This window comes from Nicotiana attenuata, unplaced genomic scaffold, assembly GCF_001879085.1.
Source record: "Nicotiana attenuata strain UT unplaced genomic scaffold, NIATTr2, whole genome shotgun sequence".
NCBI classification, from domain to species: Eukaryota; Viridiplantae; Streptophyta; class Magnoliopsida; order Solanales; family Solanaceae; genus Nicotiana; species Nicotiana attenuata.
The window spans coordinates 15279-41597 of record NW_017674176.1 but is presented as its reverse complement, the minus strand read 5'-3'; the positions used below and the strand labels follow the sequence as shown (position 1 = coordinate 41597).

General features: G+C 38.2%; 3 protein-coding genes across 4 annotated transcripts; 1 reads left to right on the top strand and 2 right to left on the bottom strand.

Moving 5' to 3' along the window:
* Nucleotides 1–5614: 5614 nt before the first annotated feature.
* Nucleotides 5615–13779, bottom strand: LOC109218138 (formin-like protein 18). The gene is made up of 5 exons (XM_019382469.1): nt 13359–13779; nt 7185–7247; nt 6904–7136; nt 6053–6466; nt 5615–5998 (listed from the first exon to the last, which is right to left on the bottom strand). The coding sequence occupies exons 1-5, from the start codon at nt 13777–13779 to the stop codon at nt 5615–5617; spliced, it is 1515 nt and encodes a 504-aa protein (XP_019238014.1).
* Nucleotides 13780–15074: 1295 nt separating this feature from the next.
* LOC109218139 lies at nt 15075–19635 on the top strand. 2 transcript variants are annotated; one of them, XM_019382470.1, is made up of 6 exons: nt 15075–15222; nt 15379–15441; nt 16554–16671; nt 16821–17272; nt 17420–17717; nt 18209–19635. In XM_019382470.1, exons 2-6 carry the CDS (start codon nt 15407–15409, stop codon nt 19373–19375), a joined length of 2070 nt encoding a protein of 689 aa, XP_019238015.1. In that variant the 5' UTR covers nt 15075–15222; nt 15379–15406; the 3' UTR covers nt 19376–19635. The 2 variants fall into 2 exon arrangements, with proteins under 2 accessions (XP_019238015.1, XP_019238016.1); XM_019382471.1 differs by lacking the exon at nt 15075–15222 and adding an exon at nt 16215–16348.
* Nucleotides 19636–21683: 2048 nt separating this feature from the next.
* Nucleotides 21684–25022, bottom strand: LOC109218140 (ribosome biogenesis protein TSR3 homolog). Its single transcript, XM_019382472.1, has 2 exons — nt 24884–25022; nt 21684–22901 (listed from the first exon to the last, which is right to left on the bottom strand). The coding sequence occupies exon 2, from the start codon at nt 22799–22801 to the stop codon at nt 22001–22003; it is 801 nt and encodes a 266-aa protein (XP_019238017.1). The 5' UTR covers nt 22802–22901; nt 24884–25022; the 3' UTR covers nt 21684–22000.
* Between the last annotated feature and the right edge of the window lie 1297 nt (nt 25023–26319).

Below are 26319 nucleotides of genomic sequence, written 5' to 3'. Positions count from 1 at the left end.
GATACAACATTTAATGGGTATTAAATGCTGAGTCCGTTAAGGAATATATATATTCAATGTAATGATTGAGTAACGTAGCATTTAATGTCTTTAATTATTCATAATAGCCTCGTTATGATTTGGGCATAACGCACATTCTCAAAGGTACCTATAAAAAGGAGATATATGATCAGTTGTAAGGGACACAAAAAAAAGCTATTGAAATATACATTGGTATCATTTGTTTTTCTTGATTATTATATTACTACTCAGAATTATTTCCTTTTATTCATTTCTTTGATTATCAGTAACCCGAGTTCTTCTAAATTCTAGCTTTGACTAAAATTCTATTTTTTGGTTAAACAAATTGGTTCCGTTACCGGGAATCTGATAATCTATTTCCTCTTTGCTTAACTTTCCTTGTTACATCAACTATGGCAAATAACAATGATAACACTCAAGGAAATCAAGAAAATCAAACAAATCAGCAACTTCAGGGAGATCTGCAGGATAATAATGCATTAGTTCCTTCTCCACAAGGTTCTCCACGACGGTCTCGTGAAGGCACTCCTGAGGGGTCTCATACAGATGGACAAGCTCAATTCGAAAATGTGGAGGCTACGGATGAAGCTTTACAAAAACTTATCGCATCACAAGTCAATAAAGCTCTTCAAGCTTTTGCTAGTCAATTACCCGCTGCACCACCTACACCCACACCAAATAACAACACTCTAGAGAACCCTCGTTTCGGACTCGTTAATTCAGGTAGTGGGGGAACCCCCAGCGAATCACAGGAGGGAGAACCAGGTAATTCTAATTTATAGAATTTAGTACTAACATTGCAGAAACAGCTCAAGGAGCAAAGTGATCGCATAGAGCAGATACCTGGGGTGCCGCCCGTGATCAAAGGGGTAGATATGGATAAGTATTCTCAACAGCCTTGGAAGCCAAGTGCTGCTCCTCTCCCAATTCCAAAGAAGTTCAAAATGCCTGATATACCAAAGTACGATGGAACAACAGACCCACGAGACCACGTTACTGCATTTACAACAGGCGTAAAGGGCAACGACCTGACTAAGCAGGAGATTGAATCAGTCTTAGTCAAAAAATTCGGTGAAACGCTCACTAAAGGAGCGTTAACATGGTATTCTCTTTTACCCGAAAATTCTATAAATTCTTTTGCTGAGCTTGTAGATTCTTTTATCAAAGCACACTCGGGAGCTCAAAAAGTTGAAAAAAGAATGGAAGATATCTTCAAGATCAAGCAAGGAGACTCAGAATTGCTTAGAGAATTCGTAGACAGATTTCAACGTGAAAGAATGACATTGCCACGTGTACCTGACAACTGGGCAGCCATAGCCTTCACAAGCAACTTGAATGAGAACAGTTCAGAAGCTACGAGGCGACTCAAAGAAAGCCTCCGAGAATTTCCAGCAACGACGTGGAATGACGTCTATAACAGATACAGTACAAAGATGAGGATTGAAGAAGATATTATTTTACGACATAAAAAAGAAGAAAAAGTAAGCTCAAGACGTGCAGAAAATGAAAAAAGATCCGGTAAAAACAGGTACGATCCATACATGGGACCTGCGGGGAGAGACTCACGATCAAAGCAGGATAATCAGAGGTACGATCACAGATCAAGGAATAAAGAATCAGGCTCATCTTCCAGATTTGGGAATGATCGAAACACACGCGAGCCACGAGATGATGATATGGGTCTGAAGGCAAGGTTTGGTGGTTATAATTTCAACGTAAGCACTTCTGAGCTCGTAGCTGTTTTAAGAAGCATGGGAGATAAGGTACGGTGGCCAAAGGAAATGCGATCGAATCCAAACAGACGAAACCCTGATCATTGGTGCGAATTTCATAACGATCACGGGCATAAAACAGCAGATTGCAGGTTTTTGCAAGGTGAAGTTGATCATTTGCTAAAATAGGGGTATCTCACTGAGTTATTCAGTGAGAAAGGTAAACAAGCATACATGAAGAACATGCAAGAGCCTCCAAAGCCACCTTCACCCAAAAGAACTGTCAACGTTATAAGTGGAGGTGAAGATATCAATGGCGTGTTATATACTACAACAAATAAGATTTCCAAAGTAACAATTACTCACGGGAAGCGGCTGCGGCATATATTGGAGGAAGAAAATATTACATTCAATGATGCAGATGCCGAGGGTCTATTAACTCCACATAACGATGCACTGGTAATATCTTTACTTATACATGACACTAACGTGAAACGAGTTTTGATTGATCCAGGTAGTTCTGTGAACATTATTTTGATACGAGTATTACGTGAGATGCAAGCTGAAGAAAAAGTAATACCAAAGGCACATACTCTATCTGGTTTTGATAATCCCAGCGTCGTTACAAAAGGAGAGGTAACGCTTACCACATTTGCTGAAGGAGTCGTCAAAGACACAAAGTTCCAGGTAGTAGACATGGAGATGGCTTACAATATGATTCTTGGGAGACCATGGATCCACGAGATGGACGCTGTTCCTTCAAATTTGCATCAATTCATTAAATTTCCAGCGCCATGGGGAATATGTCAAATCCGGGGAGATCAACAGACATCTAGGAACATCAACTCCATGGCAGATTCAAGCACGAAGGGTGAAGAAAAATAGCAATTACAGAATTCAGTTGAGGATAACATAGCGTCAACCTCAACTGAACAAGAGCAAACAGATGTAGATTCAAGGCCCAATTCCATTCAAGAACCAGAGGAAAATGAAAACATCAAAACGACGATAGAAGAGCTGGAGGCTGTGGTTTTGTTTATACACTGGCCAGAGAGAGAAGTGTATATAGGAGCTAATCTTAGCCCGGAGGTGAAGCGTAAGTTAATTGAATTTTTAAAAGCTAACGCAGACTGTTTTGCTTGGTCCCATACTGACATGACAGGGATACCACCGGAGGTGATGACTCATAAACTAAATGAAGATCCTTCATATCCTCCAGTCAAGCAAAAGAAAAGAAAGCAAGGAACTTTCAAGAATCAGGTGATTCAAGAAGAAGTCCAAAATTTGCTAAAAATTGGCTCTATTCGTGAGGTAAAGTATCCTAACTGGTTAGCCAACACTGTTGTAGTTCCAAAAAAGAACGGTAAGTGGCAGGTTTGTGTAGATACATAGATCTTAATAAAGCCTGCCCTAAAGATTCTTTTCCACTGCCACACATAGATCAATTGATTGATGCAACTGCAGGTCATGAACTATTAAGTTTTTTAGATGCATATTCAGGGTATAATCAGATTAAAATGGATCCAGGAGATGAAGAAAAAACTTCCTTCATAACAGACAGGGGGACTTACTGTTATAAAGTAATGCCCTTTGGTCTAAAGAATGCAGGAGCAACGTATTAGAGGTTAGTTACCAAAATGTTTCAAGAGCATTTGGGAAAAATATGGAGGCATATATAGATGATATGCTTGTTAAAACTCAGCATTCAGGAGATCATATATTGCATCTATCTGAAACTTTTAAAATTTTGCGGAAATTTAATATGAAGTTAAATCCCGAAAAATGTGCATTTAGTATTGCATCAGGTAAGTTCTTAGGTTTTATTGTTTCTAACCGTGGTATTGAGGTAAATCCTGCACAGATTAAGTCCATTGAAGAAATCCCTGATATACTCTCGAGCAAGAAAGAGGTTCAAAGATTAACAGGAAGGGTTGCAGCTTTGGGAAGATTCATTTCTAAATCATCAGAGAAGTGTTTTCAATTCTTCTCAGCTCTTAAGAAGCAGGATCATTTTGAATGGAACGAAGAGTGTCAGCAAGCACTCAGGAACTTGAAAGTGTACTTATCAAATCCACCGTTACTAGAAAAACCAAAGGCTGGGGAAAGATTGCTCATTTACCTTGCTGTTTCAGAAGTAGTGGTAAGTGCGGTTTTGGTTTGAGAAGAACAAGGTAAACAATCCCCTATCTATTATGTTAGTAAATCTTTGTTAGATGCGGAAACGCGGTTTCCTCAATTGGAAAAGCTTGCACTCGCATTAATCATGGCATCTAGGAAATTAAGGCGTTACTTTCAATGTCATCCTATTGCTGTAGTAACCGCCTATCCTTTACGTAATATATTGCATAAGCATAAATTATCAGGTAGGTTGGCTAAGTGGGCAATAGAGTTAAGTGAATACAAAATCACGTACCAACCTAGAACTGCTATAAAATCACAAGTGTTAGTTGATTTCGTGGCTGATTTTAGACACGGCATGCAATTAGAAGCACAAAAAGGATTACAGGTGCTCAATGGAGCTAATCCAAGAACTTGGACTTTATTTGCTGATGGTTCATCTAATGTAAAAGGAGCAGGTTTAGGGATTGTTTTGGTACCACGTACGGGTGAAACCATTCGACAGGCTATCAAATGTCATTCAATAACTAACAATGAGGCAGAGTATGAGGCTGTGATTTCAGGTTTAGAATTGGCACGAGAACTTGGCATAAATCAGATTATAATCAAGAGCATTCACAACTCGTGGTTAATCAAATGCTGGGGACTTATACAGCCAGGGAAGCAAGGATGCAATAATATTTAGAAAAGGTGCGGGAGTTAATAAAGCAATTTCAAACCTGGAAAGTTACACAAATACCAAGGGATGAAAATCTTGAAGCAAACGCTTTAGCTAATCTCGCATCTGCGGCTGACGTGGCAAGCGATGCAAATACCTCAGTTATTCATTTATTTCATTCATTTCTCGACCCTGACAAGAATGAGGTAAATTTTAATAATTTAACTTGGGATTGGAGGAACGAGATTGTAGCTTTTTTGCAGTATGGAACCGTCCCTGATGACAAGAAAAAAGCCCATGCACTTTGCAAAAAGGCTGCTCGCTACTGTTTAAATCAAGGCAACCTATATCGTAAAATGTTCGGTGGCCCCTTAGCTAGATGCCTCGGTCCTTCTCAAACAGAGTACGTAATGAGGGAAATACATGAGGGGCATTGTGGAAATCACGCTGGAGGAAGATCATTGGTAAGAACCTTAATCAGAGCAGGTTACTATTGGCCAAAAATGGAAGAAGAAGCGGAAAGTTTCGTGGCCAAATGTGATAAATGTCAAAGGTACGGTAACAGCATGCATAGACCCACGGAATTATTACATCCGGTTATCGCATCATGGCCATTCATGAAATGGGGAATGGATATCGTGGGTCCATTACCACAAGCAAAAGGACAGGTAAAATTTCTGCTCGTACTTACTGATTATTTTACTAAATAGGTAGAGGCAGGAGCCTTCAAACATGTACGAGAAAAGGAAGTCAAAGATTTTATTTGGCGAAACATCATATGCCAATTTGGCGTACCAAAGGAGATCGTATGTGACAATGGTCCTCAATTTATTGGAGCTCAAATCACAGAATTTTTTCAAAGTTGGCAAATTAAAAGGATTACATCCACACCTTATCATCCCGTAGGTAATGGGCAAGCAGAATCAACAAACAAGGTTATTGTCAATAATTTAAAGAAGCGTTTGGAAGAATCAAAAGGAAATTGGCCAGAGGTGCTACCTGGTGTCTTATGGGCATATTGCACAACAGTAAAAACGAGCACAAGAGAAACACCCTTTTCATTGGTTTATGGAGCTGAAGCTTTGAAGCAATGTAAATTTTTTCACTAAGAAGAGAGAACTAAAGAAGGATCATCAACGGGCTCAACTTGGGCAGGATCATCAACGGTTGCGAGTTGATCTTCATTCACAGCAACAGGAGCACCAACAGACGAGGTCTCAGCTTGGCTTGCAACAAGAGGCACAATTGGGCTTAAAGAAGGTGAGACACCCGTGGCGATTTCAGCGTTCACAGGAACTTCAACAACGGGAGTTTCAGCCAAGGGAGTTTCAATCACGGGAGCTTCAACCTCGGGAGATGAAAAATCTTGTGTTTGTTGAGCTCGTTCAATGGTTTCATTCACCTTGGCTAATTCTGATTCCAGGTTGAAGCTTTCTTGGCCCATTTCCAGTAAGGTGTCACGACGTGAATTTAAGAATGCCCAACTTACCTCAACATCAGTTTTCTCTTCAAGGATTTCATAATCCCTCTCCCAAGCAGCGACCTCATTCTTGAGCTCTTCATTCTCAGCCAAGACAGAACTATAAGAAGATTGAAGGGTGGCATGAGAACTCTCCAAAGCATGCACCTTATCAACAGAGGCTCGAAGATCCTCCTGTGTCTTAGTTAAATTCTGAACCAGCTCCCCGGCATAAATTTCTTTTTGATTCAAAAGATCCTTCAACGCCCTGATCTCTTCACTGGCCTTGGATAACTGTTCAGAAAATGAAGACTCAAGGCGCTCCCTTTCCTTCTCAGCCTGACTCGATGAAGCCTTGATGACCGCCAGCTCCGAAGTTAATGCTCGTACTTGCTGTTCTAAGGTACTTCTTCTCTCTTGTAAATCCTCCATGTCGATTTGAGCGCTGTCAAACTGTTCCTTCCAGTTGTTTGCTTCCGACTGGGAATCACGTGCTACCTTCTCCAAGAGGGAGATTCTGCTCATCAGGTCGGTGCCAATAAGATTGGCCTACGTAAAAAAAGAGAAGTAAGAATCCCAAAGTCGAAAATTTTTACAGAATGGAGAAAAATAGGAAAGAAAAATACCTTTAAAGTAGCATGCACTATGTCATTCATGAGAGTCGGGTTGCTATGGCTCTCAATCTTTGCTTTCTCGATGGGGCCAATCAAAGGCTCGAGCCAAATATCAGCTTGACCGGACTTTCTCAAGAGGCTGTTATTAGCAGGAACCTCAATGGTTACGCTCCTCATAGCAGTACTCCTACTTGAAGAGCCCACCTCCGTATGGTGAACAATAGGTGGAGGAATTGCCAAAGGAGCAACAGTTGATGAAGGTAAAGAAGCAATCACAGGTACGGGAGATGAAAAGGAAGATAAGGGAAGCTCGTCTAGAACAGGTCCTAAGTTTCCACTACCAAAACCACTAACAAAAAATTGATTGATAGACTCACGAGTGTCGTGAGGAAAGATGTCATCATCAGGAATGATAACTGGAGCAACAACAGGCTCGGAAAGAGATAGATGAGGGGAGACTTCAGCCTCGTCATCAGAGACGATACGTCTTCGGGCTCGTGGTCTCATCACCAGGGAACCCTCATCTTCTTTCTCTGAATCTTCTTCCTCAGTAGCTTTTCTTTTTGAAGAACCCAAGAATATATCTTGGGCTGAAGAGGTACGAGTACTCAAAGAGTCACGAGAAGCTATGATTGCCTCTACGGTGACTCCTCGAATAGCAAATCCTGATAAAAAGAAGGATAAAAGTTAGAACAAAGAAAATATTTATATACAGACAAGGTAAAATAGAAACTCTTACCATGAGTTTTTACTTTCCAACCGTAAAGGTTGGAAAGGTTTTTCCACGACCTACCCTCCATTGGAGCGGTCTTCAACAATTTTCCTACCCAACCACGGAAGTTGGGCACAGTCTCCACAACACCCATGGTTGCTGAGAAAAGAAAAAGAAGCGACATTAGAAAAGTTGATAAAGCTTGAAAGGAAAAGACACGAGGAAGATTTAACTCTTACGTGAAAAGTTCCACTTCTCAGGGAAGGGAACGTTATTTTCACCCACCAAACCAGCAGTGGGGGCAGCAACAAACCGAGCATACCATCCACGCTCTTTATCATCCTCGGGGCTCACTAAAACCCTCTTGCTCCTGGTTGCTAGGGTAAAACACGCTGTTGCGAAAAAGCCTAGGAGAATAGAGATGAATTAGGTGGGGAAAAGTAAATTTAACATCCGCCAGGTTAGTGAGGTGCCTCAAGCAGGCGACAGCCCTCCAAACAATCGGACCAATTTGACCCAAACACACGTTGAAAAAATGGCAAAAGTCTAGAATGACCGAGTCAATGGCCGGTTTAAACCCTAGAGTGAAAGGGTATGTGTAAACAAAAGAGAATCCGATTAAGTAAGAAGTGATCCTTTGATTTGGGTTAGGAATGATAATTGGAAAATCTTCACTCCAACAACAATCCTTACGAATTATGGGAGTTAAAATATCTATGATTTGAGTGGGGAAAGCGTCAGCACGATCTAAAGAGGCAACTTGGGTCCTGAGAGATTCTCTATCATGGTGAAAAGAAATTTCTGTTGGGACTATTTCTTCAACTAGAGGCTCATGAAGGGCTCAGAGGATTCTTTATTCCTAGAAGAAGATCTCTGAGAAAGGGAACCTCTAGTCCTAGAAGAGGGACCCGAACTAGAAGAAGGAGTGGATGTGCTACCGCCACGAGCAGACCCCAAGCTACGGAGTCTACCCCCTCTTCTATGCCTAATAGGAGCATTGGGGAAGTTATCTAAAATGGGGGTTCTCCTAGGGTTAGGGTTTGGTGAAGCCATGACAAAGAAGATTGAAGTAGAGCAGAAGAGAACAAGAGGTTTTTGAAGAATTAAAGTCTTTGACACGCTTTATGTGGTAAAAGACAAGTAAAGAAGTTATATTTATACTAATGGGTAACCGGTAAAAGGAAAAAGTACAATGATGGAAGAGCTATAATAACGATAACTGACACTTCGTGAATAGGGAAGCCGAAAAGAAAGCCTAAGAAAGTGCTGCAAAACTGAAGAACCAATAAGAGGATGACACGTGTCTAATGCATTAAATGGAAGTGACAATTGAAGCTTCGATTCTGTCAGAGCATTAATGGTGACAAAAATTCTCTTTTAAATGAATTCCACTTCCCAAATATTCAAACTGATGAATAAATGGAAAGTGGGGGGACTATCTGTATTGGGAAAAATTGTATTTTATATATATGGTGACGTGTCAGGACACGTGGATTGGTCAAATGGTCAATAAATCTCAATTAGACACGATTCAAGAATTGTAAAACAGACACGAGAAAAGAAGGAGGAAGAGGCACGTGACATCAGATAAGTAGCACGGCGCCCGTACCTATTTAAATCATTTATATCCGGGCATCAGAAGGAATGAATCTGGTTATAAAAAAGCGTGCAGATACAGCATTTAATGGGTATTAAATGCTGAGTCCGTTAAGGAATATATATATTCAATGTAATGATTGTGTAACGTAGCATTCAATGTCTTTAATTACTCATAATAGCCTCATTATGATTTGGGCATAACGTACATTCTCAAAGGTACCTATAAAAAGGAGATATATGATCAGTTGTAAGGGACACAAAAAAAGCTATTGAAATATACATTGGTATCATACTATATTGCTACTCAGAATTATTTCCTTTTATTCATTTCTTTGATTATTAGTAACCCGAGTTCTTCTAAATTCTAGCTTTGACTAAAATTCTATTTTTTGGTTAAACAGTGATATGTTTAATTGGAGTTTTTAAATTTGCATCTATATCATTTTGTTTCTCTCATGATAGGAGAAAGGTCTAAATTTATTCATGTAATATTGGAGATTGAGAAATTTTATCTTTTTTAACTTTTTATTAATTAATATTTTTTATCATTGGCGAATTATCTTAGTATTGTCGTTTTTATAACTAACTTCGGCGTGAAAGAGTGGACTCCACAAATTAAAATTCTTCGACCAAAAAAGATTTGCAATTTCCCATTAATTTTGACTATAATACAAAATTATCTTTTAAGTTGGAGCTCCATTAAAAGTTTTGACAAAAATGAGAGTTTTTCTAGAAGAGGCTTCTATTCGACTATGTGACGACCCGGCCAGTCCTCTCATGAGTTACAGCTCCGTTTCCCCCATTTTTGCTTCTTTATGCTTCGTTATCCGTATTTTATGTGATCAAGTTGTTTAGTTTGCGTTCGGATTGGATTTGGTAAGAAATGAGACACTTAGTCTCTTTTAAGAACGTTTAAGTTGGAAAAGTCAACCGGATGTTGACTTATGCGTTAGAGGGATCGGATGTGAGTTCCGATGGTTCGGTTAGCTTCGGGAGGTGATTTGTGACTTAGGAGTGTGATCGAAATTGGTTTTGGAGGTCCGGTGTTGAATTAGGCTTGAATTGGCGAAGTTAGTATTTTGGCGATTTCCGGTTGGTAGGTGAGATTTTGATCAAAGGGTCGGAATGGAATTCCAAGAGTTGTTGTAGCTTCGTTATGTGAATTGGGATGTGTGTGCAAAATTTTAGGTCATTCGGACGTGGCTTGATTGGGTTTTTGATCGAAAGCGTATTTCGGAAGTTAGGCTTGAATTCGATGAATTTTGGGTAATTTGATGTTGTTAGAGGTGTTTTGATGATTGGTGCAAGTTTGAATAAGGTATTGAGTCATGTTGGTGCTTTTGGTTGAGGTCCCGGGGGCCTCGGAGTGGTTTCGGATGGCTAGCGGGAGAGTTTTGGACTTGTGTAATTGCAGAACTTCTGCTGCTTCTGGTGTTTTCGCACTTGCGGTTTGGGGACCGCAGGTGCGGCATCGCATGTTCGAAGGATTTTTCGCAGATGCGGATTTGAGGAGTGAGGTCAGGAATCGCAGATGCGGAATAGGGACCGCACCTGCGGATCCGCAGATGCGGCTATTGGACCGTAGATGCGGTTAGGCGGGATTTAAGTGAATTCCGCAAATGCGGAGAAATGACCGCAGAAGCGGTACCGCAGAAGTGGGTAATTGACCGCAGATGCGGTTATGACTGGGCAGAAGGTATAAATGGTTCTTCTTCGCGATTTTTGAAGGGTTTATTCATTTTAACTTCGGACTTAGAGTTTTTGGGCGATTTTGAAGAGAGATTTCAAAGGAACTTCGATAAGGTAAGGATTTTGGACCTATAACACAATTCTATGGTGATATTTCATGAATTAGGACTGAAAATTAAGGAATTTTTTGGACTAAAAATGGAGGTTTAGGGCTTGAGATTAAGAGAGTCTAAATTGGGGATTTGAGGGGTCAATTGAACTCCGATTCTTGTGTTTTCGATATGTATGAACTCGTGGGGAGATAAGAAATCTAATAATGTAAAAATTTCCGAGTTTCGAGAAGTGGGCCCGGGGCTCGGGTTTTGCTAATTTCGGGATTTTTGATTGTTTTCGCTTGGGTTTTGTTCCCTTAGCCTATTGTGACGTATTCGTTCTGGTTTTGGTCAGATTCGACGCACGAGGAGGCCGATTTGAGAAGCAAGGGCATAGCGAGCTAGAGATTTAGCCGGTTCGAGGTGAGTAATGATGTTAAATAATGTCCTAAGGGTTTGAAACCCCGGAATTTGCACATCGTAGTGCTATATTGAGGTGACTTGCACGCCGGATAGCGAGCGTGGGGTAGAGCACCGTTGGGGATTGTGACTTGGTCCGTCCCGATTGATGAAATTACTGCGTATTTGACTGAAATTTGCTTGTTATCATCATGATTTGGGCTGATTGCCATATTTGGGCTTCGTGCTAGTTATTTGAACCCTTCGGGGATTTCTATCACTATTTCCTTACTACTTTGAATTATTACTTGAACTCAGTCCTGTTGATATCTACTATTTTACAAACTCAGCAACTTTTACTCGGATTTGAAACTTAAATGATATTTCTAAATGATGTTTTGGGCTGAGAACTACTGTTTTGCTACTGCCCGAGGGGCTTATGATGATTTTCGGACTGAGTGAGGCCGAAGGCCATATGTGAGGATATGTTGAGTGATATGAGGCCGAGGGCCGAGATACTTTTATATGCCACGAGGTGGCTTGAGTGTTGTGAGGCCGAATGCCGAGAGATGATGCCACGCTTGATATAGCGCTTGGACCGTAAGGGGGCCCTCCGGAGTCTGCACACCCAAAGTAAGCGTGGGTACCCATTTGATCTGAGAGTGAGCCCGAGGGGCTGATACTGTACTGAGAGTGAGCCCGCGGGGCTGATACTGTTCTGACTGAGTGACACTGTGCCCGAGGGGCGAATTTCTACTTGTTATTTACCTGCTAAATTACCTGATTTACTTGTTTTAAAGAGATTTCGTTGGGGTTCTTCTCTGATTTACTGCTTTAAGTGATTTTACTGCTTAATATAGAATTGTTTTGTGCCTTTACGTGCTTTCATACTTTCAGCCATTATTTATAATTATTACTCACTGGATCGGAGTACTCACATTACTCCCTGCACCGTGTGTGCAGATTCAGGCATAGCAGAGTGCGTTCCTAAGTGCTGATCCTCCCAGTCCAGGCAGTGATTTGGAGATTACGAGGTAGTTGTCAGCGTCCGCAGCCCCCGTGCCTCCCCTATCTTATCATTTTCATGTTCCTAGACTATTGTACCGGATTTAGTGTTCAGTAGACTCATATCTGGATTTCTTAGTTGCTCATGACTTGTGACACCCCGATTTGGGCTGTGTCGGGTTGGTTTCTCCTATTGTTATCGTTATTTCCACAAATTATGACTATTATATCATGTTTAACCACTATTTATGGTATTTAACTGTTTAAAAGAGGTGTTCGGTTTGATCTGGCTGGCCTTGTCTTCACGAGAGGCGCCATCACGACCGGGTTTGGGAATTTGGGATCGTGACAGACTACAAGTTAAATGGATGGCAACTTACTTATTTTACATAAAGGAGAAAAGTAGTACTACTTATTTAAACTAAAAACAAAATGTGATCACATAAATTAATATGGAGGGATTACTTATTTACTCTCTCTATATCGTATTATCTGTCATAATTCTTTTATACATGCCCCTTAAAAAAAAATTAGAATGAGATTTTAACTACTTTACCCTTATTCATATCTTAATTTTAATCTTTCTTCGTTGGTATTTGAACAAAGTTATCTATAATTGAGGTATTTGTAGTCAGAGGCGGATCTAAGATTTAAACTCTATGGGTTCAACCTTTAATGTTTTTAGCATTGAGCCCATAATATATATAGTATATTAAAAGTTATGGGTTCATATCTACTATTTTTTATAATTTTAATAGATTTACACATAAATTTATGCTACGCGTCAAAAGTATTGGGTTCAGTTGAACCCGGAACTTGTTTGTTGCATCCGCCCCTATTTGTAGTCTTCAAGGATATTTATTATTAAGGGTAAAAAAAAAAAAAAATAATTTTGTCTTGAACTTCTAAAGTGAAAAATAATTTGAGATAATTATTTTTAGGGAAAAGGTCCAAAATTGTCCCTCTACTATGGTATATAGTTTAAGTTTGTCCCCCGTTATACTTTTCGTTCAGATCCACCCCTACTGTTAACAAACTTTCTAGAATTTCCCTTAACTCTAACGTCCATCAACCGTGGCACCCAATCCCTCTATTAATTTGTCCACATCAGCTGCCATATCAGCAGGTCCCACACACTAAAAGTCACCGAAAAATATTTTCTAATCTTTCTTTTCTTTCTTTCACTTCCCCCCCCCCCCCCTCTTTTCACGTTTCTTAGTCTTCTCCGGCGACCAAAATTCTCAAAGGAAAGCCATCTCTATCCCTAATTTTTCAAAAACCAGATTTGATTTCACGGAAATCCATATGAAGTTTTGAGTTACTAAAATGATCTTTGAATTTTGATTGACCAGAGCTTGCTCGCACTTTGTCCCAGTGCAGAGGCTTCAACTTAGGCTTGGAAGGATCTGTATCGCCAGAATCATGTCTATCTAAAGAACTGGCATCTCCATTTTCCTCTTCAGAAGGCCTTGTATCCTCACTCCCTGGTGTTGTTTTTGGAGTGGAACTCCTTGATGTTGTCTTAACCATTTGAGGGGAAGTTGTCGAAAGAACACTTCTTTGTAATCCTCCTGTTTTGCAGGGTGTTGAGAGTGGAAGTGGGGGTGGAAGAGGAGGATGAGAGGGAAAGGGAGGCGGAGGAGGTGGTGATGCCTTCGATATTTGTTGGGCTTGGTTGCTTATCAATTGAAGCCTTGCCATGTCCGGTGGAGGAGGTGGTGATGAAAATTTAGCCCTTTTTAAAACAAATGGCAGTGCTGGATACGAAGATTTAGAGGTTCTCTATGTGATTTGAAGCTGGAATTAAGGGGCTAAATTATTCCTAATGCTTGATTGCTGTTGGAAAACGAATTAGAGCAAGAAATTAAAACCACCATTATTGAGCAGCTTTGAAGTTTTGAAGTGGGTTTGAATAGAACTCAAATTTTTATGTTTGAAATCAGTTGTAGGTATTGTCAAGTATACTTGGTATTGAGTAAAAAAACTTGTCTCTGAATTTTGAGAGCACTTGGATTGATTTGGTTCGGATTAAATCGAGTTTTGGATTTACTTTAATGGTGAATTTGTTTTGGATTGAAATAGGAAGATGAAGGTCATGGAGTCTGGTGTGTGAAAATGAGGTTAATTTTAACGTGGGACCTGATGATATGGCAGTTGATGTGGACAAATTAATAGAGGGATTGGGTGTCACGGTGGAAGGACGTTAGGGTTAAGGGCAATTCTAGAAAGTTTATTAACGGTAGGGGTGGATCTGAACGAAAAGTATAACGGGGGACAAACTTAAACTATATACCATAGTAGAGGGGTAATTTTGGACCTTCTCCCTTATTTTTAGTAATCACGATTGATAAATACGCTGAAGGGCCAAATATATCCCTATACTATGAGAAAATGTTTAAATATACTCTTCGTTATACTTTGGGTCCATATATATCCCTACCGTAATACTATTGATTCAAATATACCCCTCTTCTGTTAAGTTTGTCCAAGGTGGACATCCAATCCTACGCGGCACTAATATTTGATGAGGTGGATGCCACATGGCATGCCACCTCAGCGCCCCTAATTCATATATAAAAGACTAAAATTTGAAATACAATATAGTGATAATGGTGGCAATAATGGTGGAGGAAAAAAAAATTTAGTGGTGAAAAAAAAATAGAAGGGAGGAGGTAAAATGTGTTAGGGGCGCTGAGGTGGCAAGCCATGTGGCAGCCACCTCTTCAAATATCAGTGACACGTAGGATTGAATATCCATTTTGGATAAACTTAATGAAAAAGGGGCATATCTGAACCAATAGTATAACGACATGGATATATACAGACCCAAAGTATAATGAGGGATATTTACACCTTTTCTGATAGTATAGGGGTATATTTGGATGAGACGGAGGAAGTAGTTAACTATGTGAAAAGTAGTTTTAAAAAAAATATTAAGATATTTGGTCCGGTCTCTATCGGATCCGAATTGTAATTAATTGTTTGTGAATTGTGGTGAAATATACAACTTGCTTTCTTCATTTCCAAAGCTACCCCTTCCCAGAAACTCATAAACTGAACAAGTCCACCTTAAACTAAACCATGAATTCAACTACTACTATTCCCTTTTTAGGATCTCAAACTTAAGTCAGCTTCAATTTCAAGGTGAAGAAAATTTCAATCTTTATTCAATTATTTGTCTTACTATGTCAACTCTCATCATTCTTTTCAACTTTTTTCTAACTTGACTGGGTTCTTTGATTCTTTTATTTGGGGTATTTAAATAATTTGAGTGCCATTTTATTCACTACATTTATGCAGGAGCTTAACTTTGAGCTTCTTTTACAAGATGACAAGTCATGGGAAAGAAGATCAAGATCAGAGGTACTAATCTTGCTATACTTTACAGATATTTCTTTATGTGTAGATATATGAAATTGTTAGATTTAGGATTATTTCCTTTCTGGGGTTTTACTTTGATTGCTTTAAAACAGCTCTTTACTGCAAAAACCCAGTAAAAATTGTTTCTTTACTCTGTTAGTGGAACAAAAGTAAGTAGAAGAAGTAAAAATGTTTTCTTTCATTAAGATGGAGATGGGGAGTGGGATATTTTTCCTTTTTTCTATGAAAGTAGTGTCCGGGCCAGCTTGCGTGTACCTCAACTATTTCACCCCGGTACTTGCTACCTCCCGCCTGCACCCCGGATGAGAGATGTAGTTTTTATATTTCTTAGTTTCCCTCGGGTCCTGTGTATCCCACAAATGGGGTCTGAGGAGGATAGTGTGTACGCAGACCTTACCCCAACCTTGAAGACAGGGGCGAATCCAGCCCTTTGGTACTTTCAGTGCGGAGTATAAATTTATGTGTAAAAAATTACTAAAATTACAACATATAGTAGATATGAACCCATGACTTTAAAAATATAATTGGTTTGAACCCATAGAATTTAAATTCTGTATCCGCCTCTGCTTGAAGGTAGAGAGTTGTTTATGATAGACCCTCGGCTCACGAAGTCAATTCTAGGTAAAGAAAGGTGAAAATCTTGGGTAGTGATGATAGACTCAGTTGAAAGATTCAACTATGAATTCAACCTCTTTAGATTTTACTTAGTGATTTATAGAGCAGAGAAATTGAGTTCCATCTCTATTGTTCACTAGGGAACATCACTCAAGTATAAGGCTATCTATTAGATGAAGTACTAATATGCTCACTCTCCTCCGATAAAGAAGAAAGAAAAGTAGAGGGAGTTTCCACTTGGGAGGGCGAGGGAGTAGGATATCGGCATTTCAAGGTATATAAATCTCAGTCACTGCTTGTATATTGAAAATTTAGTACTTTGCGAGTTAAGATTTTTTCTGAAGCATCCTCTTGCATGTTCAGTTCCTAAGGATTTATCAAGTTCATAGGCAGTGGGATGATTTTATTCCATTTTTTACCTCAGTGAGTTGGATGTTATTTTCAAATGGAACTTAATATTTTATAATTTTCTTAATCAGGAAAATCCTTGGCATGGAAGATTCTAGTATGACAATTGAATTTCTCCGGGCACGATTATTGGCTGAAAGGTCTGTCTCACAAACAGCAAGGCAGAGAGCTGAAGAACTATCAGAGAGGGTTAGTCTTTAGCTTATAAACGTATAAGCACCAAACTTTTTGAATCTTTTCTTCCTTCCTCAGCCCACCACGAGCTTAAGTCTATTTTATCAAAGATTTTCTGCAATTGGAGTGGAAAAGGTGAATGCTTTTTAATTAATGTGTTATAGGTCTTGGAACTGGAAGAGCAGCTAAAGATTGTGTCTCTACAAAGAAAGAAAGCCGAGAAGGCCACTGCAGCTGTTCTTTCCATCTTAGAGAACAATGGAAGATCTGATGCTTCGGAGGAGTTTGATTCAGGCTCTGATCAGGAAGCGATATTCTCTGATTCTAAATGTGCTGAGTCCGCTGACAATAGAGACGGGCGAAAGCCAACTTCATCAAATGTGAAAGAGAAAGAAAATGATGCAGATACATTCTCAAGCTCCGAGATTGTATCTTCTCCATCAACTGGTAGAAGTTTGTCGTGGAAAAGTGGTAATAATCATTCTTTGCAGTTTTTCGACAGGAAGAAATACAGTGATTCTTCCTGGAGGAGGTCTAGTAGTTTCGCATCAACTGGATCTTCTTCGCCAAGACATTCTGGAAAATCATGCCGACGGATAAGGCGCAGTAACACCAGGTAAGTTCTTTAATAAGTTTGAGTTATGATTATGCTAGGTAAATTTCTGATACATATTTTACAAGCATCATATGCATATCCCCTGGTGCAATTAGAGTTCCTCTTTATCATCGTTCCCTTTTTAATGTCATTTCTTTTGTGGACCAGATCAGCCACTGATGAATTACAAAATACTTCTGGTGGATGTCCCTCCGAGATTCTTCCTTCTTCTGCTAACAATGGGACTCAATCCTTAATGGACAGTGCTGGCGATAATGATGCGAAAAGTCAACTTCACTTTCATGCTTCAGAGATGTCAGAAAATCAAAGGAAAGCAGATGAGAATGATGAAAACATGGAAAGAGCTCTACAACATAAGGCACAACTTATAGGGCAATATGAAGCTGAGGAAAAAGCCCAAAGAGAATGGGAAGAAAAGTACAGACAGAATAACAGCTATTCACAGGTATATTTATGAATTTTTGCTCAGGCAATTTATACTATTCATCTGTTGACCAACCCGTGCATAGAAACTGATGTCCGAGGTCATTGTTAGACTAATATACACAAGAGCATAGCCATCAAACAATTTATTCACGTAATAGTTATTTTTCATATCATCTTATTCTCGTCCTAATTGGATTTTAGTCTAGTGCTAGATTCTGGTTTTTAGAGTTAAGTTTGTCAAACCATGATGATCCTCTAAACGGAAAACAGAAGATTCATATAGCCACCTGCCCACCTCGACTAGTTTGAGATTGAGGTGTAGTTGGTTGGTGTGTCATATCTTTCTTAACTTGTACTGTTAATTTTGCTTCTATTTTTGCTCTTGATGCTTTTCGCTGCTTTTGCTTTAGTCCTGTACACACCTTCATAGATCATTTGCTGGTGAAGATAATGCATAGATCTGTTGTCCCGCAGACAATTCATTTCAGTTGTCTTTCATAAACTACTCAGGATTCTTGTGACCCTGGGAATTACTCGGACGTAACTGAAGAAAGAGATGACATGAAGGCATTCGAGCAATCATACTCAGCTGGAATGATAAATTTGCAAAACCATGCAAACCAATTCCAGGAAGCAGATACTCGCTCCCTGAACGAAGTTACTGACAATGTTCCATCCACTCCACATATCGATACTGGACGCTGGAAGGATCAGAATTGCAGCAAAGTTATTACCTCAGAGTCAGCATCAGAATTTGCATTCTCAAAGTCTAATGGGAGTTGTCCAGAAAATCATGGCCCGATACCTGCTTATACTCGCCATCAATCTATGCCTGCGAATGGCTCCCCTATGCACCCGTTCGAAAATACTATTCCATCTTCTGAAGGTAGCAGTTCGCAAGCAGGACAAGCTTTTGAAGGATCTTATGAACAAGCCTTGGTTTCTCATAACACTTCAAATAATATAGGTTCTATACTGGGGGCACTTGAACAAGCTAAGTTTTCACTCAGCCAACAGATCAACGACTTCAAATCTTCTGCGGAGACTGTAGGACATTCTATTCTTACAACTAGAATTGAGGACAGATTAGATATTCCACCTGGGTGCCCTGGCCTTTTCAGACTACCAACAGATTTTCAACCCGAAGCAACTACAACTGTCAGCTACTCGGGTTTGTTTTCAAGGTTCAGTTCAGCAAATTATTCTCTTGAAAATGGCTCTGATAAATTCTCTACAACCCCGTACATGGAGTCTGGATCAAATGCTATTACAGGGAATATGTTTTCTTCTCTTTCCACCCGACCTTTCTCAGATGTCGGTTTTGGTCTACCTTCACAAAGGCCCGTCTTTGGGAACACCTCAGACAAAGGTCTACCATATTCCACCGGATACAACTACCTTAATCCTCCCTCGAGTTTTGGTCTTCCGTTTTCTAGTAAATCAGTGTACCCCACCTATCCTTTTTGCCTCAGTACAACAATTACTACGTCTCAATCCCCAAGTTGGAGTCCACTACATGGATCCTCACCGACCACATTCAGCCCCAATGTAGTGCCAAAATTATTATCAGGTGAAGAAATGTACCTAAGATCACTTCCTAGGAATGAGACAGGTACAACCCCATCATTTCATGTCTCACATTATGATGCTCATCTGAGACCAAACCTGTATAGGTAGCTGGTATTGCTCAAAGCACTGCATTTCATCTAATATGGTTTAGGGTTAGAATGAGAGGTTTGGCTATGTATCTATGTGTCTAGTTCTTTTTCTTTTTAGTCTCTCTCTATCTATTTCTTCATCTAATATGAATGAGAGGTTTGGCTATGTATCTATGATATTTGAGGCTGTTGTTGTATCTAGATGTGTTTGTAGATGGAATCAATAAAATTTGTCAACAATTAGACTATCATGGTTGCTTGACTGGATTGTTTATGTTATTCAAGGGACCGTTTGGCCATGAAAACTTTTTTTTACTTTTTTCGAAATTAGTGTTTGTCCATAACAACAACAACAACAACGACCCAGTGAAATCCCACTAGTGGGGTCTGGGGAGGGTAGTGTGTACGCAGACCTTACCCCTACCCCGAAGGAGTAGAGAGGCTGTTTGGCCATAAAATTTTCAATTTTTACTTGAAGATAAATTTCAGAATTTTTCGAAAATTTGAAAAACTCCACACAAAAAGAAATTCAAAATCCACTTCAATCACACACAAAAATTCAAAAACGACCCAAAATGTATTCATGTCCAAACACAACTCTAATTTTCACATACTATTTTCATTTTAAAAAAATTACTTTTTTTCCGAAATTTTACATTTCTTATGTCCAAACGCCCACCAATATGGTCAAAGTGAAAAAAGGCTGCTGATGAGAAGATTATTTATGTTAATTACACCATCTAATTGACGATCCTAACGGTAAGCGATAAGATTAGCAAGATTATAGTCCCACTTGTCAAACTAGACTATATATATATATATATGCTTTTTTTTGTTTTTGTTTACGATGAATCCAAACTAAGAGGTTTTTTTTACTAGAGTAATTTTCTTTTACACTGATAATGTATATAACTTAAACTCTATTTTGTGGAGATCCTGAACAGTCCTTCAAGGGGGATGAAGCAGAAATAATGTTACGTCCTAAAACATAATGTATATAATTGGAAATGATTTTACTCCAAAAATACTAAAATACAGATAAAAAATGAGAGGTTCATCTCCACATCATTGCATACAAGGAGAGCTTGTTAGGATTAAAAACTGTCGTAATTTCAGGATCATATGAAAATAAAGAAAGTAATTAAAAAAAAAAAGAATTAGACATGTCATTATAATGTAAATCAGGGGGCAAAACCCAACAAAATTTACCAATAGAATAATTCCTCATCCTAGGATCTCATAATTATTGCAAAGGATATATATATATATATATATATATATATATAAACTAATTTGATAGGAACAAAATAAATTTGAATCTTTTGTTTGTTTACATTACATCTTTAGGGTTGCGATTCTTTTCTGGACCCCGTGTTTATATGGGATGTTTTGTACACTGGACTACCCTTTTTTTTTATCTACGTGGCTCCTCCATGGCACGTAGGAGCTTCTTACTCTTTCACCTTTCAAAAAAGTCGAAATAGAAAGGGGTATGAACCAAAAGGTAAACAGTAAATTAAAAAAAAAATCAAAGATTTCTGTGGTAAATTTCAACCTTTTCCTTGAAAAGAAAACAAAGAAGATTCAACAAAGCAAAAAGCCAGCCATCATGAGTTGCTTCATGAAATGACCAAGTCAAATTAAGTGTCTTTAATAGCATTTTCTTAGAAATATCCCTGCCACCTATGACCAAGAAAGCTACACAACTACATAAACAATTACCACATGAAACATCCCAACTGAATTCTAATCCCTTAACTTGTCAAAACATAATAGTTGTCAAAGCCTGATCCCAACTTCTCAAAACTTTTGTTAGTCTTTAATCCAAAAATTCCCTTTTGTCAATCTTTTATTGATTCATTTACTGGATCTTAGATTGAATATGATTCTAGAGTTCTTCAAAGACCTCTGCTTGAAAAGTGGAGACTTCTTAAAGAATATATTTCCAAACAAAGATCAAGAAAATGAAGCTCAGATTATTGATTTTGAAAGGAGTCCTAATAAAGATCAAGAAAATAGAGGAATTGATGAATCTCAGTTGAGGCTTGAGAGGTTTAAGGTGAAAACCCCAGAGGTTAAATCAACAGGAGTTGGTCAAAGTGGTCCAAACACTTCTAGTTCCAAATAGCTCTCTGAGAACAAGAAGGATCATTCCATTTAATTTTTGCTTTTGACTTTATGTAGATGAAACTTTAAAACTTATTTCTTTGTTCTTTTTGGAGTATACATCATGTGCTCTTTAATCATTGTCATAAATTGCAGCATTTATAGACAAATCCTTCTTAGTTCCAATATATCACTTTCTGTCTGTCTATAGATTTCATACCTTTAAAACCAATGACACCAAAATAGTGTAGTTTTCTTCAAGTATACCAAGTCTTGATAGTACAATACAAGCAGATATTTCAGGAACTTGTCCGAATTTGACAACTGGTAAAACTAGGAATCATGTAACTAGTGCTACTTTTGTAAGGATGATCACATATAACTAAACTAAGGTGTCTTGTGAAAAATGCTCTCCACATTCTAACATTAAGCAGAATAGAGGATTCTGCTATGCTAATTCAGCAAACATTCTCTCTTTTTTTTTATTGCAACTACTACCTATATTTTCCATTTTACAAAGGAAAACAAAGAAAGTATGCTATTCACTCTCTTCATCGCTGTTCACGTGAAGATGATTCATGTTCTTTTCTAGAGGAGGAAGTCCATCGTCAGAATCATTTGAAGAATTTTCACCTTCACTGTGAGATCCAGTGTCTTCTCCTTTTAGAGTTTGTGGAATATTTGAGGTTTGCGAGGAAAGCCACTCGTTCTGAGTTGAAACAATATCAGCACTTGTTTTACATTCTGAGTATGCCTTCAAAAGTTCTTTATTGAGGGACAAGAATGCATGACCCCATTTGAACTTGCTGAGCAGTAAATTTCCAGTTTCCTCCTCACCGCATATAATTAAACCTGCTGCTAAAGCCTCAACACAAGATAGCTCACATGGACGACCATAGTTTACTGGATTTGCTGCTACCAACCATGGTAAAAGACGTGGAGCAGCACAACGCAATTTTGTGAAAGGTACATCATCCAAGCGAGCCCATGAGCAATCGACTACAGCTAACCCCCTTCGATCAATTAAACTACTATCTTCTCTTGAGATACACTGTGATCCGGTGGGACTTAAACAAACGCCACCAAATCCAGTACCAACACGCAGCTCTTTCAACAAACCAAATCTTGCAAGCTTCCGTCCAGTGCACCTTTTCGCATCGCACTGACCAAAATCCCACATAGCCAACTGAACTCTTGGACCTGTTGGTTCCTCTTCTTCTACAAGTTCTGCAGGTAAAGACTCTTCAACCCTGAGAGAATCAACAGGTTGACGGGTGCGGCTGGATTCTCCTCGATGAGAGTGATGATGAGTTTTACGCCTTTGCTTGTTACCACCCATCGCTAATGATTTGATTGTACTTCTTGAAATACTACTTAGATGGTGTTTGCCACTTAAGGAACTTCCAATAACTGATCAATTTCTCTTATTTTCTCATGATCTGCATATTGTCAATGGTTCACTGAGGTAAATAGCTTGTATAATAGAAAATACCTCTATCAAGTAGATCAAACTATTAAAAGAATGATGAACTACATGCTGCCCAGAGGGCATTCACTGCTATTGCAACTTAAGCGATGCAGCATAAAGTCTGGATATGGATACAGTCAACACACCTTAGTTTCACAGTCAATATAATATGCCTTATTACTGCTATATTGCATTTCAGGAACATAACATAAAAATAAAAAACCAACCTAGATTCCGTCCTAGACCTTTAGTTTTTGCATTTTTATGAGTAAATCACTCCATTAAATGACAATTGACCTTTGTTTAAATCTCCCAAACACTATACCTAGTTTAAACGACAATTGACTTCTATAACAAAAAGAACCGTTTAACCTTTATATGGTGCCAATTCCTGATAGGCCATCACCTCAATCAATGATATTATTGTAGAAAAAGTTTTTCTGCAAGCATAGCCAATGATTTTGTCCAAAGGGATGCAATGATTAAGGCGTTTTTTTTATACTTTAAATCAATGAATATTGCCAGCAAACATTGAATAATGAAGGGAAATGTAACTTTTTAACTTACTGTTGATTCAACTATTCGTGCAAACACATTATTAGGCTAAATGTCAGCTTGTTTTTCTTTTTGGGGGTGGGAAATCCTCCAATAAATATGTGGTTTTAGTGAACCTATCATAAATATGTTATCAAACTGTCATAACGGACTGCAGTTATGTATAATGTGTTAAGAGTATCCATCTATACTATACAAATATTTTAAAACTTCATTCCTCATAATGTTTTCTTAGATTTCATAGTTACTAAGGAATGAGAGATTTCACTTTAAAATCAAAAGGAAAGACCAACTCCATTGATGTCCAATAAACTCAAACAAAGTAACCATTAATCCATACCGGATAACCTAGTCAGGAATATATCTGTTTGGCTACTATATGACAAAACTCAAACGAAACCACAAGTATAGATATGTAATCTAGTATTCCTGTAGTTTGTCTAGTAAAACATGTTTAGGCATGGAGAATTGAAGATTATAAAGTTAATTTCACTCCTCTTTTCTACTGTTAGTAGTAAAATTACGTCCTGAACACGTCAAAATTTGATTACAGAGGTTTTTGAACTTGTAATATATTTTTCAATATCTGTCATTTGTTATCCATAATCTAAAAGTAGTCAGGAGATACAAGAAATAAATCATTTGAATCTTTTACTTCGTATGACTTTGATAGTCAAATAGGCTCTACACTATAGATGAGGAGTTGGCTTTATTTGAGATTTCTGATGAGAGGTTATTTGGGGGAGAAGGATCAAGCAATGGTGGATGTAGATGAAACCAGTATTTTCGACATGGAACATGAATATATGTGTGAAAGATCGCTGGAATTTTAATACTCCCTCCATCCCAATTCATGCGGCACTCCTTTCCTTTTTAGTATGTCACAAAAAGATTGTCACCTTTCTATATTTAGAAATACTTTAACTTAAAAGTATTCATTTCTTTTCTTAAACTTCGTGTCGTGTCAAATGATACCAATTGGGACAGAGGGAGAAAATACTTCCTCTGTCCTATTTTATATGGCACACTTTCCTTCCTAGTCTGTCCTAAAAAGAACACCTTCCTACATTTAGAAATAGATTATCTTTAAACTTTTCATTTTATTCTTAATAAGCTGATTTATAGTCATACAAAATATATCTGACTTACTTAAACCACAAGTTTCAAAAGTCTGTGTACCGGGACGGAGGTAGAATCTAACTAACCTAAGGGAAATCTAACCAAAATAGATCCCTAAAACTTGATTTGAACATACAAAAAAAACTTACAACCCAAAAAAGCACAAATAGAAACACAAACACAAACACAGAGCAGCTCACATGAATCGCACCAAAAAAATTACAGCAATAATTGCGACAAGAGAACAACAATATATGGAGACGTATCATAAGAACTTACAAGGACGAAGCACAGCTTGATGAACTTTTAGAAACGAAGTGAAAGAAGCGCAGCCAGGGTTTCGAAAGAGCACAAATTCTCTAGCTTTGGTGAAAGAACGGCAATTCTGAAGTCACATAAATGACGGAGAAAGTGACAAAATGGTCTATTATGTTCAGGTTACGTTCAAAATGGTGCTTAAATATACTTTTAAGCAGCTTTGGTCGTCTAAATATTTCAAAAGTGGGCATTTTTGGTCTCCATCAAATAATTAATAAACTTTAATATCTATATTTAACGGGAACTATGAAGAAAAAAAAATTAAGGAGAGCACACGTTGGAACATACCGTTTTTGCTGTCTATTTTCGATGTTTTGGTGTGGTTTTTGGTGTTGCAATTTATAGGATTCAACAGGTTTTCAAGTGATTTTGGTTAAAAAAAATTCAAAGATCTCGATAAAACTAAAGACAGAATTTATAAATATTTAATAAAAATCAAAAGTCTCATTTTTTGTAAACTTAAAGGGCCACAACGGCTCAAAAGTAAATTTAAGGAGTTATTTTAAACCTACAACCAAACAAAATGGACCGTTTTTATCATTTTCTCGTATAAATGACCCCTAATCAGTGGACGTAAATGGAAAAACAATGAGGATATTTAAGGACTTAAATTAAGCTATCCAATTTTCTATTGAAGATTAACAAATAGCTAAAGCAAACCGAAATATTAACTGCCTAACATACCCTTACACCAGCTAGTCAAGTTTGAGGACAGAATCCGGCAATTTTTCAAACAAAAAAACTAACTATACAATCAAATGATGCAAAAATCAAATGAAAATCCTATTACCATTAATCATCTTAAACACACAGCTCGGAGCTATGGTTCTATATAGGTAGTGTGAAATAATCCAGAAAAGAAGAAAGAATTGCTGACTACCTTTATGCTGAAGCCCAATAAGAAGAACCCTTTCGTAAAGGAATTTTTACATTCTTATGCCATATAGGAAACTATATTACCCTCAATATTTAAGGTTTGATATAATTACATTTAGTATACCTAATTATCAATTCTATACCATAAGATGTTTTAACTATACATTAATTGTACCTTATATCACTCCTTAAATTATGGTACTGTATATTCCTCCATATCCCACCCCCCACATTTCTCTCTCCTAAACCCACACCCTCACCCACGTATCACCACAGTGTAATTACACCAAATTACTCCACAAGTCAGTTTCGCTTCAAAATGATTCAACATTATTATCAGATACAAATCTTGAACATATTGTATTTGGTATTGCATCTAACGAGAAAGCATGGTCTACTAGGAAAGAATTAGTTAAAATGTGGTGGAAGGCTGGTTCAAAAATGAGGGGTTGTGTTTTTCTTGAAAAAATGCCATCCAATTACACAAATAATACTACAGAAAATGATTCTTTACCTCCGAT

Coding starts and splice junctions, on each gene's coding strand:
- LOC109218138 (XM_019382469.1), bottom strand. CDS start 13,779: ATGGCAAGGCTTCAATTGATAAGCAACCAAGCCCAACAAATATCGAAG. Junction 7,137..7,184: donor TCGTGACTCTTTGAGTACTC/GTACCTCTTCAG, acceptor CAAAAAGAAAAG/CTACTGAGGAAGAAGATTCA. Junction 6,467..6,903: donor GTAGTGGAAACTTAGGACCT/GTTCTAGACGAG, acceptor CTCTTGGAGAAG/GTAGCACGTGATTCCCAGTC.
- LOC109218139 (XM_019382470.1), top strand. CDS start 15,407: ATGACAAGTCATGGGAAAGAAGATCAAGATCAGAG. Junction 15,442..16,553: donor AAAGAAGATCAAGATCAGAG/GTACTAATCTTG, acceptor TTTCTTAATCAG/GAAAATCCTTGGCATGGAAG. Junction 16,672..16,820: donor CTGAAGAACTATCAGAGAGG/GTTAGTCTTTAG, acceptor AATGTGTTATAG/GTCTTGGAACTGGAAGAGCA.
- LOC109218140 (XM_019382472.1), bottom strand. CDS start 22,801: ATGGGTGGTAACAAGCAAAGGCGTAAAACTCATCATCACTCTCATCGA.